Genomic DNA, 19,480 nt, shown 5'->3' with positions numbered 1-19,480 from the left:
GATAAAAAGGAACAGTGTACCTACAGTTGGACTGGGGAAGAGTGAGAAGTGCATTTGCAAAACATTCCTGAAAATAAACATCCGCAGTTTAATAGCACAGAAGGGAGCAAACAAAGCAGACTTTTCACAAATCCAGAGACCCTCCCGCGGGCCCTCCCCGCTCCCAGCTCCCTCCCGAAAACAAAAACATGTTACCTCAGGTAGCACATGTCTAACACCACCTGCAGTGAGGAAGGCAGCCAGCCCCCAAGACCACCGAGTGCCACCTCCAGCTCTGAGGTCCTGCAACGCCGGAGCACACACTCACACAAGGCACATTCAGCAACAGGATTAAATACCAGGAAGTGGGAGGTAATGTACTTTTATTGAAAAAGGAAAAAAAAAAAAAGTACCATCTTCAAAGAGCATCTCACAGACACTGTACAACAGGAGGAGCATTGCGGTAACATACATGGGAACATACAGAGTCGAGGTATACAAGGCTAGCCATCTAACAGGTCATCTGGCCACTGGCCGCTGTTTTAGCCACACACGGTGGAAATACAGAATAGAACCATTATCTGCTTCCAGAGTCCGGAGTAGAACATCAAGCTGACAGCACTTAATCGACCAGTGCTCCTGACGCTGCAGGGAGTCTGCAATGGAGTAGATTCTCCAGGAATAAAGACCTTGCTGCTAAGGAAAGAGAATTAAAACAAAACAAAGCCCCAACCTCCCCAAAGAGGCAACTCCACTTAAAATCGCTGACACTATTGGTTCGCTAGGCTATGAGGAATGACTTCTGCTCAGGACAGAATACAAAATCTAGGCCTCAAGGAAAAACGGGTGGCATCCTTCCGTCTTTTCAGATCCTTGCGGCTAAAATTGATCTTGCCCAAAATGAAACAAAACAAAGCCACAGCAAAAGAAAGCCAAACCAATCCCCCACCCAGAAGGACGAAAAAAAAACATTTAACAAGAAACCCATCCACCCACCTACCCCAGATCCTTCCAGCGAAGGGGGCTCTAGCTGGAAACCAGCTCTGAACGACAGACAAAAATGGAGGCCAGGCACCACTGTCCTGAGAAGCTAACGCTGATCCCAGAACGCAGACTCTCTCTGGGTTAATTGGCATTTCTCATTTTTCCTGAGAGGAAAATAATACCAGATGTCCACTAGATCCTAAGAGATCCCCCACCGATCAGATTTACGTCAAGTCTCAGTAAATAACCTGATTTAATAAGTAGGAGATTTCAGATTGCAAGAACTATCGTATTCCACCCTTCCCCTCCCTCATTTTTAGGTTTAGATCCATTGTGTGGGTCACCACTGCATACAGCTGGTTTGCTGGTTTACTAGCAAGAAGATTGGCTTCTTTTCCAGTATGCAATCCAAAATGTGGAACTGAGTCGCTGAGTGGCAGGGTCAGAACCCCATTTTCCTCACGTGAAGCAACTCAGCAAGATGGCGATGCAGTAAAGCATTTTCTCATACACCTTGGCACCCGAAGGAACAGTCTCCAAAGGAAGGCGTGAAAAGACAGCAGGTTGCAGTTTGGGGTTCTTTCTTTCCCATCCCTTTAGAGTGCCATGTTCAGCACCGGTAATAGCGTTACTACCTCCCACACGGAGGAGCCAGGGAAGGTAAGAGACATAATGAATGCTTACACTATGCAAAGCTTTCAAAGGGGGAGGGGAGGAGAGGAAACAGCAGAGCAGATTAAAGCATTTCCAACAATACGGTTTTTAAAAAACAATTACATTTCAAGCCATTTTGTATGGGGTAAAGAAAAAAAAAGTTTTTCATGGCAAATCCAACCAAAATTATGTTTAAAAAGAGTTACACATTTATCATGTAAATTTAAACAAACTGGGAGAAAATGTGAGATTGTCAGCATAGCTGTCTGGCTGTGGAAAACATTCCCAGTGAATAAACATTACCTTACCTGAACTCTTGGCGAGAGATTCTGCCCAGCTTGACTCTCTCATTCTGACCGCAGAATACAGCCAATCCTGAAAATTCTAAAGAACAGCTTCTGTCACTGGTTCCACTACAGAGAGACTCCCCCCAAATCCAGATTCTGACAGCACCAAGCAAGCTGCAGCTGGAGAGAGGTCGGAAGGGTGGAAAACTTACCTCTCTAGAGGCTTTTCACTGTCCTTTCCCCAAAAGGCCCTTGAGCTGAGTTAGCATTCACCAAGAGATAGCTCTGCAGGAGGTAGCCTTCTCTTGCAGATCTACAGGGAGGATGCTAATTCTTTACACACGCATCATAGGTCAGGCCTGGTCTTTTAAACTCTTAATCCAAGAAGGCCACACAAATCAGCTCTGTAAATTCAGCCAGTTGGCCCCTCATCTTAGGAGGGGACCATATCCTTATAGATTCTGGTATTCCATTAATGTTATGGCGACCCTTGGACACACCCTGCACAGAGTGCTGGTCCACTGGCATCACTGAATCCTTGGATCATCTCGATCACAGATGTCCAGTCCTGGCTGGCCAGCAGTTTAAAAACAAAACGCAATAACGTGATTGTGTTTCACCTGCTCTGCATACGGCCAGCAAGGGTCAGTGAGGCCTGAGGGGAGATACGAAATATGCCATATTTGGAGAGGGGGTTCTTACGTAGATTTCTGTAAGAACAGACTAATTCAGTTTGAAAGTTGTGTCATATTAGCAAATGTGCAAAAATCTAAAACAGATGTTCCTCAAAAGGATTTAAGCCTGGTTGGTACTAATCCCAAAGCCAGCCTGTTTCTTCAATTTCCAATTGAAAAGGAAGTTATTAGAATTGGCGCTCCAAAAAAAAGAAGTTTGCATTGTTTACAATTTTTAATCTTTTTGTCAATGGGAGAGACTGTGGTCGGGACCATTGCTTTCTCAACTGTTCTAGGACGAATCCCATGAACTAAGACAGGCCTTATGGTGCTCTTCCCCAAGGGTAGAGAGAAGGAAAGCATGCTGCTGTTCTCCTATTTTAGGAAGACTCTCTCAGCTTTCCCTGGCACCTAGGAGAATTTACTAAAGATTAGTGTTTCAGTGAGCTGTGCTTTGAAAGAGAGATTAAGGAATACTCAGATGCTCAAGGGAGTGACTGTAGGCCCCCAAAGTGAACATGCATAGGTAATTTTTTTCCCAAGTAAAAAGTGAAAATCCCAACCATCTGTGGAATAATAGTTTTTGGTGAGAGGAACCAAAGAAGTTCTTGCATTGGCCAAATGTAATCAATAAAGCCTGAAGAGCGTGCTACCCAGTTGAAAGAATTCTATGAAGGATCAGAGCAGCCACCAGCCCTGTAGTGAAACAATGACAGAAGCTCTTCTTGGGGGAAGCTGGCCCTACGAAAACGTTTGCCATTCTGGTCAATAACATAATATTCAGTTACACAGTCCCTCTTACTTAAAACTTACACAAAAATGTGTTAGTTGGTCAATAAACGGAGAAACCCAATACCAGAAAAGTAGTGTTTTTTGCTTCAGAAATGAGGTCAAAACTTTTTTTTAAAAGGCATCAAACATTTTTTTTAAAAAAGCAGAAAAACTGTAAATTAGCTTTACCTAATCACCATGCATCTTAGGCACATACTTACCCAACCCATGAACCTCCAGCTTACCCACACACGGAAAATGCACAGTATAGTAGCACTACTGCTCCGATGCCTCAAGGCAAATATGTAGAGAATAGATTTAATCAAAGGCTCAAGTGTAAGGCAGCACAGCAGGTGTAAGAAACAGGTGTTCAGAAGACAGGTGAACGTCACTCTTACCTACTCTGCTTCAGTATACACCAGGAAAAAACCCACAGTTGCCACCCCGACATTTGCCGCAGTTTACAATATAGACCAAACTGAGAATGGACTCCAGATTACACTCTAAAAATCCCCCACAGTCCTCTAGTTTCTTCAGGACTCATTTGCTACGGAACCATCAAACATGTGACAACTCTGCCTCCAGGTGTCTGGTGCGTCCACCGGCACTAGCTCAACAGCCTATGCCATACCAGCTGCTCTCGCCCACACACGGCACTGAGAGACACACCTTCCCAAACCAAGACTGTCATTCCATGTCGACACACAGCAAAGCAGCACAGTCCTGTGCGGAGCTGGACTCATTCAGTTTCCCCTCCGCCCCAGGACAGCAAACCAGTTCTGTTTCTTATCTGGCAACTCGGCCCCCACATCCTTCCAGCTGCTGACAAGCCACTCACTCCAAAAGCAATTGTTCCCTTTCCTTAGAACTGGAGGCATCTCTAAGGCTGCTAACTAGCCCAAAGGTGAGCACAACCCCTGCAACAGAACAAGAGTGTTAGAGCTGGCCGTGGCCGGGCCCCTGGGCACTGTCGGAAAGGATGGTTAGAACTTACTGGTCCACTGAAGCCAGCCAGCTGCGTGATCATCAGGCACACGATGGAGAGGATGAGCCTGGTGCGGCAGAAGATCCACACAACCCTTCCGAGGGAGGCAGCTTCTGGCCCAACTTCATTCAGCTCTTCTTGCCACAGTCTCTCTAGTCTTAACAAGGGCACATGTCCTCCGTTACACATCTCCCCAGGGAACAGACACACCCTCGCTTCCCTCCTGCCATCACTTTTTGTCTCCAGGCTTTGACACCACTCACAGGAGTCTTTCCTTTCAAATTATGCACCTAGCCTTCACCTTCTGGGAAAAAAAAAGTACCCTTCCTCGGTGCCTATATTTTTACCCTGCACAGGGAGCCTCTCGGGATACAGAAAATACAGATGAGAACAAAAGTCTTTCCTTCCACCCAGAAAGACTATCCCTGCATAGCCTTTGTTTGTGGATAAGAACTTCCTTTCTCAGGGATCACTAACGCTTTCTGAAGGATCCTGTGGTAAGATGTAGAGTTGTAAACTAGATTTTAATCATGACAATCAGCTACCATAAAAATGTATTCTGTCACAAGGCAGCAACATTATCTCCCTGTAGACTCAGGAAGAGAAGCGGGGCTGAGAGAGAGAGAGAAAGCCCGTGGTTAAAACAGGATGAAAGGTCAAATAGGAGATAAAGCAGAAGAGCAAAGAGGAAGTCATCCCAGCTACCCTCCCACCACCCACTAGCCCCGATCTTAAAAGGACAGAGCTGAGGACTTCACACTGCTGGACCCACACCCCTAACTCAGGCCCTACGCATCCAGTACGTGGGACACCGGGGTGGACCAGAGACGCCTACCTTCTGCAGTTCACATCGGAAGACTCGTACTTGGACAAAGACCACACGTTCTCCATGGAGAGCTCTCCCTTCTTGTGGGCCAGGCGGGCCAGGGGAGAAAGCCAGGAAAAAGTCATACAGGAGAAGAGCCCAGCATTGTCCACTGGGTGCTGGTGTCTAAGGAGAGAAAACCCAAAGCACAAAACTGTCAACACACACCGAGAGGCCAGCCGGCACTTATAATAACGCTGTTTAGTAAACAGAGCTCTGGACTAGAAACGGGGCTCCCCAAGTGGTCTAGTCTTCGCCCGCATTTTCAGCACTGCTTTTGGTGCTTCACAGAGAAGTCACCAGGAGAACGTCTTACTTGGAGGTGGTCCGAATGGGCTTCAGAGCACTTAAGCCGTGATGGTACTTCCCCTTGGGATGTTCCTCATCCAGGATTCTGAGCTGAGAACGCGTGCAGGCATCCAGGGAAAGGCCCTCAGCTCGGGCTGCGGTTTCCAAGGCATCCTGGCATTCCAACTGTGTGAGCAGATAGGGAGAGAAGACATCACAACATCGGAACATAACAGATCAAACTGCAGGCCAGATGCATCTCAACTGAGACATTCCAAAGGTCCGTGGGTTCGCCGAAACCAGTTTGGCTCAGTGGATAGAGCGTTGGCCTGTGGACTGAAGGGTCCCAGGTTCGATTCCCGTCGGGGGGCATGTACCTGGGTTGCCGGCATATCCCCCAGTAGGAGATGTGCAGGAGGCAGCTGATCGATGTTTCTCTCTCATCGATGTTTCTAGCTCTCTATCTCTCTCCCTTCCTCTCTGTAAAAAATCAATAAAAAATATATTAAAAAAAAAAAAAAAAAAAAAAAGGTCCATGGGTAAAACATCTTGTATGGTATGAACCTGTTTAGGAGCATTAAAAACCAGACACCTAAAACTTCTAAACCAGTGGTTCTCAACCTTCCTAATGCCGTGACCCTTTAATACAGTTCCTCATGCTGTGGTGACCCCCAATTTCAATGTTACAACTTGAACATAATTAAAGCATAGGGATTAATCACAAAAACAATATGTAATTATATATGTGTTTTCTGATGGTCTTAGGCGAACCCTGTGAAAGGGTCGTTCAACCCCCAAAGGGGTCGCGACCCACAGGTTGAGAACCGCTGTTCTAAACTAATAGACTTCATTTTATTTTTCTGAGCACTTTTAGGTTCAGAAACATTGAACAGAAAGTACAGGGTTCCCATGTACCTTCTCATCTGCCCTCTCTCCTTCCCATCCATTTCTTGCATTAGTGTGGCTCATGTGCTACTGATGGGCCAATACTGACACAATTACTCTGAACTGAAGCCCATGGTTTACATTAGAATTCACTCTTTGTGTTGTACATTCTAAAATTTATATTTTTGTCACCAAAATGCTTTATCTTTCATTTCCCAATATGGGCTGAGAGACAATTACTTCACTAATAACTGCAAATTCTTTTGCTCATTTTCTATGACAAAAAATTAAAGATCACCCCCAATTAGGCAGCCCCGTCACGCAGAAAGAAGATGGACACATGCCTCCTGTCCTTCCCTCTTATCAGCAACAGGGAGAGCAGGACAGGGTTTTCGCCCTGGCTGCACAGCTAAAGAGCTCCATACCCAAATTTCTGCAGCATGAAGCCGAGGGTCTCAGGAGTTGAAATACAAAGTTATACATATTTGCTATAAAGCTTATAAATATCAATTAATCGGATGAACAGAAATGCATGAAGTTCAATGTCTGACTGTGGCAGAAGAGGGTGGCCAAGAAGCTATCCCCATTTTCTCTAAAAGGAACGAAAGCGCATGCCTTCCTGTTGCAGAATCAGAGCATTTTTCCTCAAGAGAGGATTTTAAGTACATCATCCTTTTCTCACATCATCACAAATATTTCCCCAAATCGAGAGTTAAGGGCTGCAGCACCTAACACACTGCGCTTTACACAAAGTATTGTTACACCCCCAACTCCTTTCCACACAGAACAGATGCCAAATATTAGCTGAACTGAGAGAGCCGGATTCATGCAGAGGGATCACAGGCGTGGGCGCCTCAGTGGATTGTTCCTCAAATACAATAGCTTTAATTCACAGGCGAGGTGCTGCTGCTTAGTATCAGGAAACTACACAGTCCAGGCAAAAGGGAAGCACATTTTTTCCTTTGTCAAAGGCAAGGCAGATCAATCTCAAGAGAGTAACAACACAATGACAAATGAGTCAACACCAAGAAAAGAATTAATCACTCTACCAAGTCCTTAGGCATAAGGTGAACACTTATTTAGTGGGTATGGACTATAGAACCTAATAATGAACTAAATAAAGGCATGGGGCAGGAACTTGGGGGCACCTTTTTCCCAGATGGGGGTGCTCATAGGGATCATTGTTCCTGTGCTGGGACCTCTCCCATCCTAGGGCTGACTGGCAGCCATATCTGAGTTTCCATCAGCATGACCCACAGTTTGCTCCACCCTGGTGATTTCCCGAGACCCCATCCCATCCAATTTTCAGCCTCACCCGAGCTGTTTGCAGCAGCTTTTGCATATGAATGGACATCCTGGCTCAGACTTCAGACTTTTCTAAAACCTTTCAAACAAGCAGTAGCTGGCATCAGCATGCTCCAAACCTATCAATAAGAGGCCCAAGACCTCGCACTAGCACCAGCCTGCCCTGCTTCACAGCCCCGCCTCGCCTGGGCACTTCCAACCCAATACAAATAGCAGCCATCTGTTGATCTCTCTGTAGCTCCTGCTGGGTGGCCTCAGGCAGTGGCTGACTTTACACCTCCCAGGAGACTCCAGAGCCAGTGCACCAAGTGGACAGCTTCAGTCCATACCAGATGACAACTGTACACATCCACAGGTGACACACTCAAGGGGGCAGACTCAGTGAGCACCAAAGCCCCACTGAAGCAAGTCCTGCTCCACAGGGGTGCCTCCTGCACAGCAGCTCTCCCATTGGCCTGAAGGTCAATTCCTCCCAGTGATGCCAACAGCAATCAAGGCTCAACTACAACAAGACTGTGCATACAGCCCACCTAGAGGGCCCAGCTCAGGTGACGGGGAGGCTGAGCCACTGGGCGCTACAAGACACCTACTACACAAGGCCACTCTATCAATTCCAGGAGACATAGCAGCTCTACCTAATACACTGAAACAAACACAGGGAAGCAGCCACTTAACTGGAGTTTAAAATGGTTTTCCTTTTCATCAAAATCAGTTACAAATCATCCTGTTAATGTTGATTTGTGACAAGATTTTACAATTTCATCTTTGAAAATGTCTTTTCACACAGATAAGTACTGCCAAATACTGAAAAGCAACCCATGAGTATATGACTTTAATTGAACATATTTACCTCTTGGAAGGCATTATAGAATTCTATTAGATCTTTCTCTTGACATCTGCTTTTATCATGACACTAGTGGCCCTGTGCATGAATTCATGCACATTGAAAGTGAATTAATTAGAAGACATATTTTAATATTGCTATTTGCCCTTTCTCTATAATAGAAGTGTCAGAGATGAAAGAAAATTAGTAAAATGTATATGAAAGTAATAAATTTATTAATAAATAAACAATAACAACATGATATAACAAAGACATGATATAAAAACAACATTGATATAAAACATGCTATAAAAACATTATACAAAAACAACATTGATACAAACAATGACTGATAAATTGATTAAACTTATTCTAATATCTCCTTGTATACCACATTAAGAGTAAAAACACTTTCAGAGTGCTTGACTAATTTCCCTTGTGATGAAGTATTTACAACTTTAACTTTAACGTCAAACGCTCTTTGAACTTGAGAAAACAACATACAACTGACCATGTCCAAAAACGGGTTCAGGTAGGAATATTCCTACTCTATCTAGAGTTTGTCCTTGTGATTTATTAATAGTCATCGCAAATGCTGGCATCACAGGAAACTGTCTTCAAATTAATTTAAATGGGAGGCCAGTGTTAGACAGGGACAAATCTATTTTTGAATCAGAACACCACTCCTTCCGCAGATCCTGTTAATACTTCAGCTTTGATTATGTTAGGTTGTAATCTTTTGATAATAAATCTAGTACCATTACAAAGACCCCATTTACTATTCAGATTTCTCAGTAGCATGATGATTGCACCCGAAGGAGTAATACTATTAAGAAATTCGATGGGAAAATTTTCCTTTTCGGCATCATCCGTTGAATCGATGGAATCATCACTCAAATATGTGTGAAAATCTCCATCGAGTATATCCAAATTTACTTCATTTAATTTTTAAACATGCTCATTTTTTGGACAAAAATATCACACATTTAGATATATTTTTAATATTATCTATAGATATATTATTTCCAAAGGTAGCTTCAATAATAGATCCGTTACAAATCATTTCACAGGGGATTTCAATAATATTCATTCCTAAAGGAAAACTGCTATCAAGTTTGCCATCTCCAAGTTTTACTAACCATTGGCTATAAGCAGAATCCTCTGATCTCATATTTGTTTTAAGAGACAACTTTCTGAAACATCCCCAAACACTACAGTGCTTTAAACTTGTTTGTACTATGGCTGATGACATAGCATGTGGCACACGACTGAGACATTATTGAAAATCCCCTCCAAGGAGAACTTTCCCACCAAATGCACCATTCAAATTCATAATTTCTCTTAGTATTCTATCTATGGCGTTTATAGCATGACTGGATGCCATAGTGCATTCATCAATAATGAGAAGTTGGGCCTTTTTAATGGTTTTAGCAACTTCACTCTTTATATCGAGTCTAGAAATCGAAGTTTTATTTAATGGAATTGGTAATTTATATTGGAAATGAAAGGTTCTTCCACCGAGAAGTAAATCTGCAGCAATTCCTGTAGATGCTGTGGATAAAACAGTACCACCACGACCTCTAATATAATGTATTAAAACTTTATACAAATATGTTTTTCCACTACCACCTGGAACATCCAAGAAAAAGCATTTGGGGTGTACAGTTTGATCTTCGATGGCTGAAGTTATAGTCTGAAAGGCTGCCAACTGTTCATCATTCAGAGAAATTATCAAAACCTCTGCCTGTTGTCGCTAGTACGATTCATCACATGTATTTGTATTTGTTTATATAGACAGTGGTTCTCAACCTTCCTAATACCTCGACCCTTTAATACAGTTCCTCATGTTGTGGTGATCCCCAACCATAAAATTATTTTCGTTGCTACTTCATAACTGTAATTTTGCTACTGTTATGAATCGTAATGTAAATATCTGATATGCAGGATGTATTTTCATTGTTCGCGACCCACAGGTTGAGAACCGCTGATATAGGATAGTCCGGAAGTTTGAAATGCTAACATTTCATTCCATGCAATGTGAATACCTCTTGAATTTCATTATGGACATGCATTTCACAGTTCATACAGGCACCTTCTCTTCAGTGTAATTTCCAACAAAAATCTTCAATAAAATGAGATTTATTCTCATCCCATAATTTGTCTGCATCAGAAGGACATCCACACATACATATATGTGCAAAAAGTTGCCATAGTTGTTTGGGCATATTAAGGATGATCGCTCCGTCAATCGTATCTTTCCAGACAGTGTCGTCGATTAATAATCCTCGATGTTTAGCAGCTTCACGAAATGTATCATAAATTACACCTCCTACAGTTCGCAGATCATCAAAACTTACCGCACCTTTTACATGCAGAAGCAAAAGTCTAAGGTAATATTGTTCTGGTTCTTTAAAGCTCACGGTGAACAGTCTACCTAATACTTTATTCCCACCCTTGTGGCATTTTCTTCAAGAAGAATTATTAAACACATAATGCTGTGGAATCTCCTAATAATAATAATAATTACGCACGTCGGAATCTTCTCTACTCAATAAGAACCAAACCATCCAAGTCAAGTTATGCCTCTTAGCCCTATCTATAACTTCAGCAAAATCATCGGTATCAAAATACAAATTCTGATCATTTGGCAAATGAATAGCTAATCTTGTGATTGCATGAGATTGGTCACACATTCACACTGCAAAAAGTCTCCGAACAGCCTCAGGAGCGCTCACATACCTGGAGTCAATGAAATCCTGTACTTTGTCATGATTGATAGTATTTTTTTCAGAAATTTAAATATTTGCACAATCGTGCCCTTTATAGATGCATTTAAAGAAATATTTGACACTTTTAATTGATGCGCAGATTTCAATGTTTATATGACAGTTATATTTAAGGCACAAATATGGGTTATAAGGGACAATCCCAGTGTTATCGACAACTTTATTTCCAATAGACATGGTGCTACCAGATCTTCGTTTGTATTTGGGATACCCATCAATATTTCCAATGGTTGCATTTTGAAATTCTTTCAGATAGCCCTTTGAACATTTTTCATTTTCCATACATGGACTATTTGGATTTTGTATTCCACATGGCCCATGTACCATATTTGATTTTACAATTTGAAAAAGTCGAGGACACTGGTCTACATCCGGAATTTCTGCCTTAACTATATGGTCAATGTCATCTTCCGTTCGTAATTTGGATTCGCTATCTAATATCAATAATATGTGAGCATGAGGCAGTCAGTGTGTCTGAAATTCAATGACATGAATTTTAGCTATTACTTTGCAAATAAATCAAATTTACATATATCATTTGGTCTTCAGACATATTCTGTCACCGACGCCGGCCAGGAGGAATCGGCCAGGAGGAATCGGGCTCCCTCCTTCCTCCTGTCAGGGTCCCTGGCGGGCTGATGGGAGGGGGGGTGGGGGCCGGCCAGGGAGAGGGACCTGGCAGGGGCGGGGGGGGGGGGGGGGGGGTTCGGGAGCCCGCTTTGCGGTCAGGGACACCGGCTCCGGCTCCGGCTCCGAGGGGGAAGGTGGAGGGGAGGGCGCAGGGCACCCGTCGTGGCCGAGGTCTGCTGGCGACTCTGCTGACCTGGGGACTCTGCTGGCGACCTGGGGACGCACATGAGGCCGGCACTCAAGTCCCTGCGTCCAGCGGGAAGGGCACTTGCTCCCCACAACCCCATCTTACAAATGCTGTGGTTGAACTGGAATATAAAGTAGAAAGGCCAGCACAGCCGAGCTGAATAAACCTCTACGGGAGGCCATCGGCGGGCGATGGGGGGGGGGGGGGGGGGGTGGGGTGGGGTGGGGGGGGAACGCGCGGCAGTGCCTGGTTGCCTTTCTCTGCCCTCTGGCACCCGCCTTGGCTGGCCTGGCATCCGCCCGATCGCAGGCCCTGCCCACCCCCCCCCACCGGTCTTTCCATTCGGTGGATTTGCATATTAGGCTTTTATGATATAGGATTACATTGCAGATTAATCATTTCTAATTGAAAGTTGGGTGGAAGCTACTGAATGGCTGAATTAAATGGCATTTTTAAAATCGTGGCAAATATATATCGCATAAAATTTGCCATTTTTAAGTGTAAAATTATGTCACGAGGCAAAGGGACATCTATCTGCCCAAATTTCTCAGGTACTTCCCCCCTAGAGACATCCAGGTGCAGATGCACATAAATCCCCTACAGATGTCACATTACTTATCTTGCTGGTGAGAGAGTGGGTGTTTAACATAAAACCGCAAACATTAGAAAATCAACTAGAGATGGAAACAGGTGGGAACCACTCCCCCTCAGGCAGAAGCACCAAGGGGAAGGACTCAGGGTCTCTGGCTGCAAAGGCCCCGTGGTGGCTCTGACAGCCTGGGCATTGCAGACGGAAACCCACCAGGGGATCACACCGGACCGGGGCTCCTGTGAAGTACCTGAGCCCTCACCACCAGCTATCTCCATGGCCTGGCTCCCAGGTGGCCTCTCCTCCCTTCCTGCACTCGGTCCTGCTGGCAGATCCAGTGCAGAGTCCACCCTTCCTTCACTCTGGGGCCAAAGGGCAGGCCTACGGCTCCTCTGCTCCCTCACCCTGTCTTCCTGAGGGCTGCGTGGCGCCCAGCCCTGCCCTGCCTGCGCCTCCTGTTTTGAAAAACCTAACTGGGCCTATCTCACAGCAATGAGTGGCTGGCCCAGCTCCTTCTTCCAGAATCGTCCCCACACACCCAAGCCTGACTTGCAAACCAGGCCAAGATCTTGGGAGCCCAACTGCTAAGGAAATCAAACCCACCAGAATACAGTGGTGTGAAAGAGACTCAGGGCACCCCACCTGGATAACGCCTGGATGGCTCGAGCCCATCCCAACACACACAATGATGGCGCGTGGCTCCAAAGCATCCAGTTCCTTTCTTTTTTTAAAAGCAATTTGTCTATCATCTATCTATCTATCATCTATATATCCTCACTTGAGGAAATGCTTTTGTTGATTTTAGAGAGGAAGGGAGAAGGAGAGAAACATCAACATGAGAGTGAAACATCGATTGGCTGCTTCCCACATGCACCCCAACTCCAACCAGAGATCAAATCCATAACCTGGGTAGGTGCTCTGACCCGGAATCGAACCTGCCACCTTTGGGTGTACGGAACGACGCTCCAACTGGGCCCCCAGCCAGTTTCTTGCAAGAAACCTCAGTGGCTATCTAGGAGCTGTGCCCCTACCCCAGGGCAGAGGCTCTAGTGCCTGGAGCGGGAACCCACCCTCCAGGGCCTGTCTGAAGGCAGGCCAGGGGCTCTAGGTGGAGCCTGAAGAGGCAGCTGGGGAAGCAGGGAGACTGAAGGGCCAGCTCCCACATAGGGCTCCCCGGCACTGAGGTTTGTGGTGAGCGAGTATATGTCAGAGATAAACAACACAAACACATTATGAGGGGGAGACTAAAGCATTCTTGGTACATTCTTCCGAAAAACAAAGTACAAAAGTAAAATAAAGACTACTAATGGCCATAAAAACAAACAAGAACCCCAGGAACAAAAAAGTGAACAAACTTAACAACAACGAAATCTTCTTATTGCCTAAGTTTGTTTCTTTGACTCTATATAACAATGCCATGTTCTGCCATCCCCAGGTAGTAAGTCACTTCCTGTATTGGAGAATGCGAAATTCAAACGCTCAGTGGTTGGGCGTCGACCTATGAGCCCCTTTGATTCCCAGTCAGGGCATGTGCCTGGGCTGTGGGCTTGATCCCCAGTGTGGGGCGTGCAAGAGGCAGCCAATCAATGATCTCTCTCATCATTGATGTTCCTCTCCTTCTCTCTCTCTCTGTCTCTCTTCCTCCCTCCTTCCCTCCCTCTCTAAAATCAATAAAAGAATATATATATATATATATATATATATATATATATATATATATTTTTTTTTTTAAGTGCTTAGCCTGGAGATCCAAGATGGCGGCAGAGTAAGGTGGAAGTTACACTCACCTCCTCCCAGGTCCAAACTGGAATCACAGCTAAAATACAGAACAATCAACCTGAATAACCAAGTGAAGGCTGAACATAAGTCTTGTAACCAAGAATTTACAAAAGAAACCACATGGAGTCTGGTAGGAAGGCGGAGAGGCAGAAAGGGCTGGCCCCACCCCACATGTGGCAGCTGCGAATCCAGAATCCAGAGGGATAGCTCGGCTGCAAAGGTCCCCGTGGGGAGCGTGGGATCGCAGCTCCATGCGGGCTCCCCAGACTAGAGCACCAGAGCCAGAGAGGAGCCCACAGACATCTGGCTGTGAAAGTCAGCAGGGATTCTCAGGGAGAGACGAGTCTGCTAGAAACCCAGGCGCCCTCTTAAAGGGCCACTGCACCAAATCTCCTTTGCGGCCACTCACCCTGGGCTCCAGCAGAGGGAGGATGGCTTGGAGTGGACTGGCGTTCTGTGAGGACAGATCGGGCTGTGTGGCTCCAGGGAAAGAGCTGAAGGGACAGCTGCCAGGGTCCCTGTGCTGTTTCCCTCCCACACTCGCCATCTTACCTGAGCTGAGCACTCCCCTCCATACGGCATCAGCCCATACTCCCAACTCCCTGTCATCACCCTGCTGAGCTCACGCTCTGCAAGGGAGTCAGCTTCCTGGGCCCACGGGGTAGACTTTCTTGGAAGGCCCTTGAGGGTGAATTCGGAGGTGTCAGAGACTGAGCTGGATACAGGCTCTGGACAGGGGCCATGCCTCCCTCTGCAAGCACCTGGCCCAGTGCAGCCGCACATGGGAGATCCACCAGGCCCCCCTTTCCCTACCCCCCAGCGGCCCCTACGGAGCAGTCAGCTGGCTGTGGCCAGCGCAGGCCCTTGGTACTGACGCTCTTGAAGGTCTCTCCAGGAGGGAGAGACTGAGTTGTGTGGCTCTGAGGTGGGGCCATTTTCTCCTGCACCCTCGACTGCTGCTACCATTTCAATGCAGCGCTCTCCCTTCACGCGGCCACATCTCGGTTGGCTTGGCCTGATGAACTCTGCTGACTCCCTGAGACCCCACCCCGCCACAAGGGCAATCTTCCTTGTTTATAGCCAGATCTCATGACTATCATGTAAAGGTAAACTGTAAAGGTAAACTGCTTCCTCGAAGATGACAGCGAATTTGTAACAAACCGGCATGGCATTTACTATGCACCAGGCATTGTTTTAAATGCTTTACAGACACTAACCCACTTAATCCTCATTACAACCCTATGAGGCAGGTACTATTATCACCCCCATCTTACAGCTGAGGACACTGAGGCACACATGTTACACAACAGCAGGGGTCTGAATCCAGGCTCCACAGCTGAGGCTCCTAACCATTAGTTATGTGCCTTTAAAAGAAAAAGATAAGCAAACAAATCATGACTGTACACAATGACCTCATATGCACCCTTTTAGACCGCTCTCCTCTCCTCCCTGGGGCGGGTATCAGATGAAAGTAAACTATGGCTCTCTATCTCTGACTCTCCTAACTAATCTCATTATAAGCAAATGGTAGTTTCCAGAGTCAAAGTCACAAGTACATGACTAGAACACTAGGATGTAAATGAACTATTTTTACTTAATTACAAAAATGTACTTCCTGATAGTTTTTAAGCCAAAGATGAGCAGATGCTAAAAGATAGATACATTATAGACTGGAATTTAAACATAAAATAGAAGCAAGCAAAGCATAAAACATCAGCAACTGCACAGATGTCCCACGCTTGTAACTATCTGGTTGGATGCCTAATTTCTCTTCCTCTCTAAGGCTTCCTAAAAAAGCTTACCTGGCCAAGCATGCCAGAAAAAAAAAGGATTCCTGTTTAAAGGTAAAAATAAATGTATCCTACCACATTAACATTTTGTAAAGTGAGTTATCAATATGCTAAGGGTGAATGAATTAAAAATAGAAATGAACCAAAAGAAAAGACTTACGTAATTTATTCAAGCTATACCATAGAAAGACATGAATAACGTGACAGGGTAGAGAAACGTGAGTCAGAGACTATTTTGGGGACCAATAAATACTGACTGGAGATGAACTCATTGATATCCAGGTTTCACACATACATTAATCCATTTGGAATTAACCCCAAAAAGTTACGTAAAAATGATCAAATAAATAGGACAGAGAAAATTAAATGGCATATTTAATCCCGCTATGGAAGGGGGATCGCCTCCATTTTCCCCCAAAGCCAGGAACTGTTAAAGGTAAGATGGATGAGTTTAAATATAAAGAGGAAAACTTTTTGTATAATGAAATTAGCATTAAAAGGAAGGGGGATAAAGCTAAAGAAATGACCAGGTTATATAATATATTTTGAACAGCTAGCTTTTCTGAAAAAGACATGATTTTATAGTCCATCACTCAATGAGTATTTGTTGAGGGGCTCAGGACCAGGCTCTGCTGCAGGTGCTGGGGATGCAGGAGTAAACAAACAGACCCCCACCTCAAAATCACCGCCTTAATGCTGAGTACATTCTAGTATTTCTAAAAGGTCAAAATCCAGAATAACCTTCTAAATTGGTTCCCTCAAACTCTCAATTCAATGTTACCAACCAAGAAATATGTTAAATTTAAAAATTAAATTAAATATACCTTAATAAAAATAGAGATAAAATCTAATACATGAAGGAGAAAAGGTAAGACAAACATAAAATCATCTGAACACTGCACCAATTATATATATACTAGAGGCCCAGGGCATGAAATTTGTGCACAGGGGAAGGGGGTCCCTCAGCCCGGCCTGCACCCTCTCGCAATCCGGGACCCCTCAGGGATCGGGCCTAAACTGGCAGTCGGACATCCTTCTCATAATCTGGGACCGCTGGCTCCTAACGGCTCACCTGCCTGCCTGCCTGATCGCCTCTAACCACTCTGCCTGCCTGCCTGATCACCCCAAATTGCCTCTGCCTCAACCCCCGCCACCGCAGCTTTATCTGGAAGGACCTCCGGAAGGTCGTTCAGCTGTCTGGTCTAATTAGCATATTATGCTTTTATTATTGTTCGTATTTTTTGTTTGTTTTAATACATTTTTACTGATTTCAGAGAGGAAGGAAGAGGGAGAGAGAGATAGAAACATCCATGTTGAGAGAGAATCATGGATCAGCTGCCTCCTGCAAGTCCCCCACTGGGGATCGAGCCCACAACCCGGGCATGTGCCCTTGACTGGAATCGAACCTGGGACCTTTCAGTTCGAAGGCCGACGATCTATCCACTGAGCCAAACGGGCTAGGGCTACGCTTTTATTAAGGATGTGTGTATGTCAGTAGTGGAACGATCCACCCTTTTTACTTGCAAAGGGTGAACAGAAAGCTACTATATTTCTTTAGGACATTTACAAAGAGTTTTCTCCACTTTGAGAAGAAACTGAATAAAAAGTAAATGTCCATTGCCCCAATTTGTAATATGCCACTAGTGGGTACTCAGAAAAACCAACTGGTGAGATGTAACATTTTAAATACTGTCTCCATAACTCCACTATATGAAGGAAAATTTTCCAAAGACAAAAAAGAATTTAAATCCAGTATTTTACTGGGAACTAAATGCCTCAAACAAGATTAATGGTTTAACTACACCTCAGTGCTGCCCAATGTAAGTATAACGCAAGCCACAAATGTCATTTAAATTTTTCTAGTATGCACATTAAGAAAGAAAAAGATACAGGTGAAATTAATTTTTTTATTGTTGACACTATTATAGATGTCCCCCATTCTCCCTCCTTTTACCCACCGCCCCCCAGTCCCCACCCCACCCCTGCCTCTGAGTGGAATTAATTTTAATAATATAGAGTGTCCCAAAAAAGTGTATACATACACTTTAAATAATGATAAAGGCAGTGTTTATTAAAATACATTTCACTTTCAAAATTGTGCTATCAGCTATTAAAGTGTGTATACATTTTTTGGGACACCCTGTATATTTATCCCAACCTATACAAAATCTTATCTTTTTGACATGTAATCAATAAAAACTTATTAATGAGCTATTTTACACTTTTTTTTAAAACTAAGTCTGGCTGGCTACACAATAGGATCATCAGGGGAAATCCGGTGTGTATTTGATATATACACCACATCTCAATTCGGACTGGCCACGTTCCCAATGCTTGATAGCTAATGTGGCTCACGGCTAAAGTCCTGGACAGCGTAGCCCAGCAGTTCTGAAGGGAGGGCGATTTTGCTTGCCCAGGGCACATCTGGCAACGTTTAGAGACGTTTGTCACTTCCAGCATTTAGTGCAGTGATGGCGAACCTTTTGAGCTCGGCGTGTCAGCGTTTTGAAAAACCATAACTTAACTCTGGTGCCGTGTCACATATAGAAATTTTTTGATATTTGCAACCATAGTAAAACAAAGATTTATATTTTTGATATTTATTTTATATATTTAAATGCCATTTAACAAAGAAAAATCAACCAAAATAATGAGTTCGCCTGTCACCTCTGACACGCGTGTCATAGGTTCGCCGTCACTGGTTTAGTGGGTAGAGGCCAGGGACACTGCTGAACATCCCAGGACGCACAGGACAGCCCCCGGAACAGAGGAGTGTCTGTGGCCAAACGTCAGTCGTGCTAAGGTAGCTCTAGCTAGCTACACAGCTAAGACAGTGCTTGTACGCTGGTCTAGGTGATGTATTTTAGGAGGCCTGTTCTGTAAGCTATGGTGCTTTAAATTCTTGTGAGAAGTAACTTTTTAAAGCCTCTCCTGAGAAGGGAGGAGGGCCCCCATCTCTCTTTATTTCTCTCAAGGGGCACTATCTACAGACTGAATGCCTCTCCGTGGCCAGATGACACAGACACACACAGGGAGAGGTGTCCGCAGCAGTTCATTCTTTCCAAAGGGGAAATACTGTTTGATCCAGAGCTGAGAAAACATTAAACAAGGAAATACTGTTGCTATTTATATTTTCCTGAGGACTATATGGCTAGGAGACACTGAGTATTTTTTTTTCCTACCAAAGTGACACAGGTGGGGCAGGGTGGGGACACCTGG

At 44.6% G+C, this 19,480-nt stretch overlaps 1 protein-coding gene and 1 non-coding gene across 3 annotated transcripts in view; both read right to left on the bottom strand.

Annotated features, from left to right (window-relative positions):
- Positions 1-19,480, bottom strand: part of ABCC5 (ATP binding cassette subfamily C member 5) — a 91,225-nt gene that overhangs the window by 53,905 nt on the left and 17,840 nt on the right. For both annotated transcript variants that reach the window (XM_070406703.1, XM_070406704.1), the window contains exons 3-5: positions 5,516-5,673; positions 5,170-5,325; positions 4,344-4,491 (exon numbers count right to left, since the gene is read on the bottom strand). In XM_070406703.1, the coding sequence (XP_070262804.1) occupies positions 4,344-4,491; positions 5,170-5,325; positions 5,516-5,673 (462 nt within the window). The remainder of the gene's footprint in view (positions 1-4,343; positions 4,492-5,169; positions 5,326-5,515; positions 5,674-19,480) is intronic.
- On the bottom strand, positions 17,748-17,878 carry LOC139004705 (small Cajal body-specific RNA 24). Its single transcript, XR_011470545.1, has one exon. It is a non-coding gene; the product is annotated as a small Cajal body-specific RNA 24 (non-coding RNA).

Source organism: Myotis yumanensis, unplaced genomic scaffold, assembly GCF_028538775.1.
Source record: "Myotis yumanensis isolate MYYU_CA2020_CCGP unplaced genomic scaffold, mMyoYum1.0.hap1 SCAF_2, whole genome shotgun sequence".
Lineage (NCBI taxonomy): Eukaryota > Metazoa > Chordata > Mammalia > Chiroptera > Vespertilionidae > Myotis > Myotis yumanensis.
Note: the sequence above shows the minus strand (reverse complement) of the source record. Positions and strands in the feature narration are given on the sequence as shown.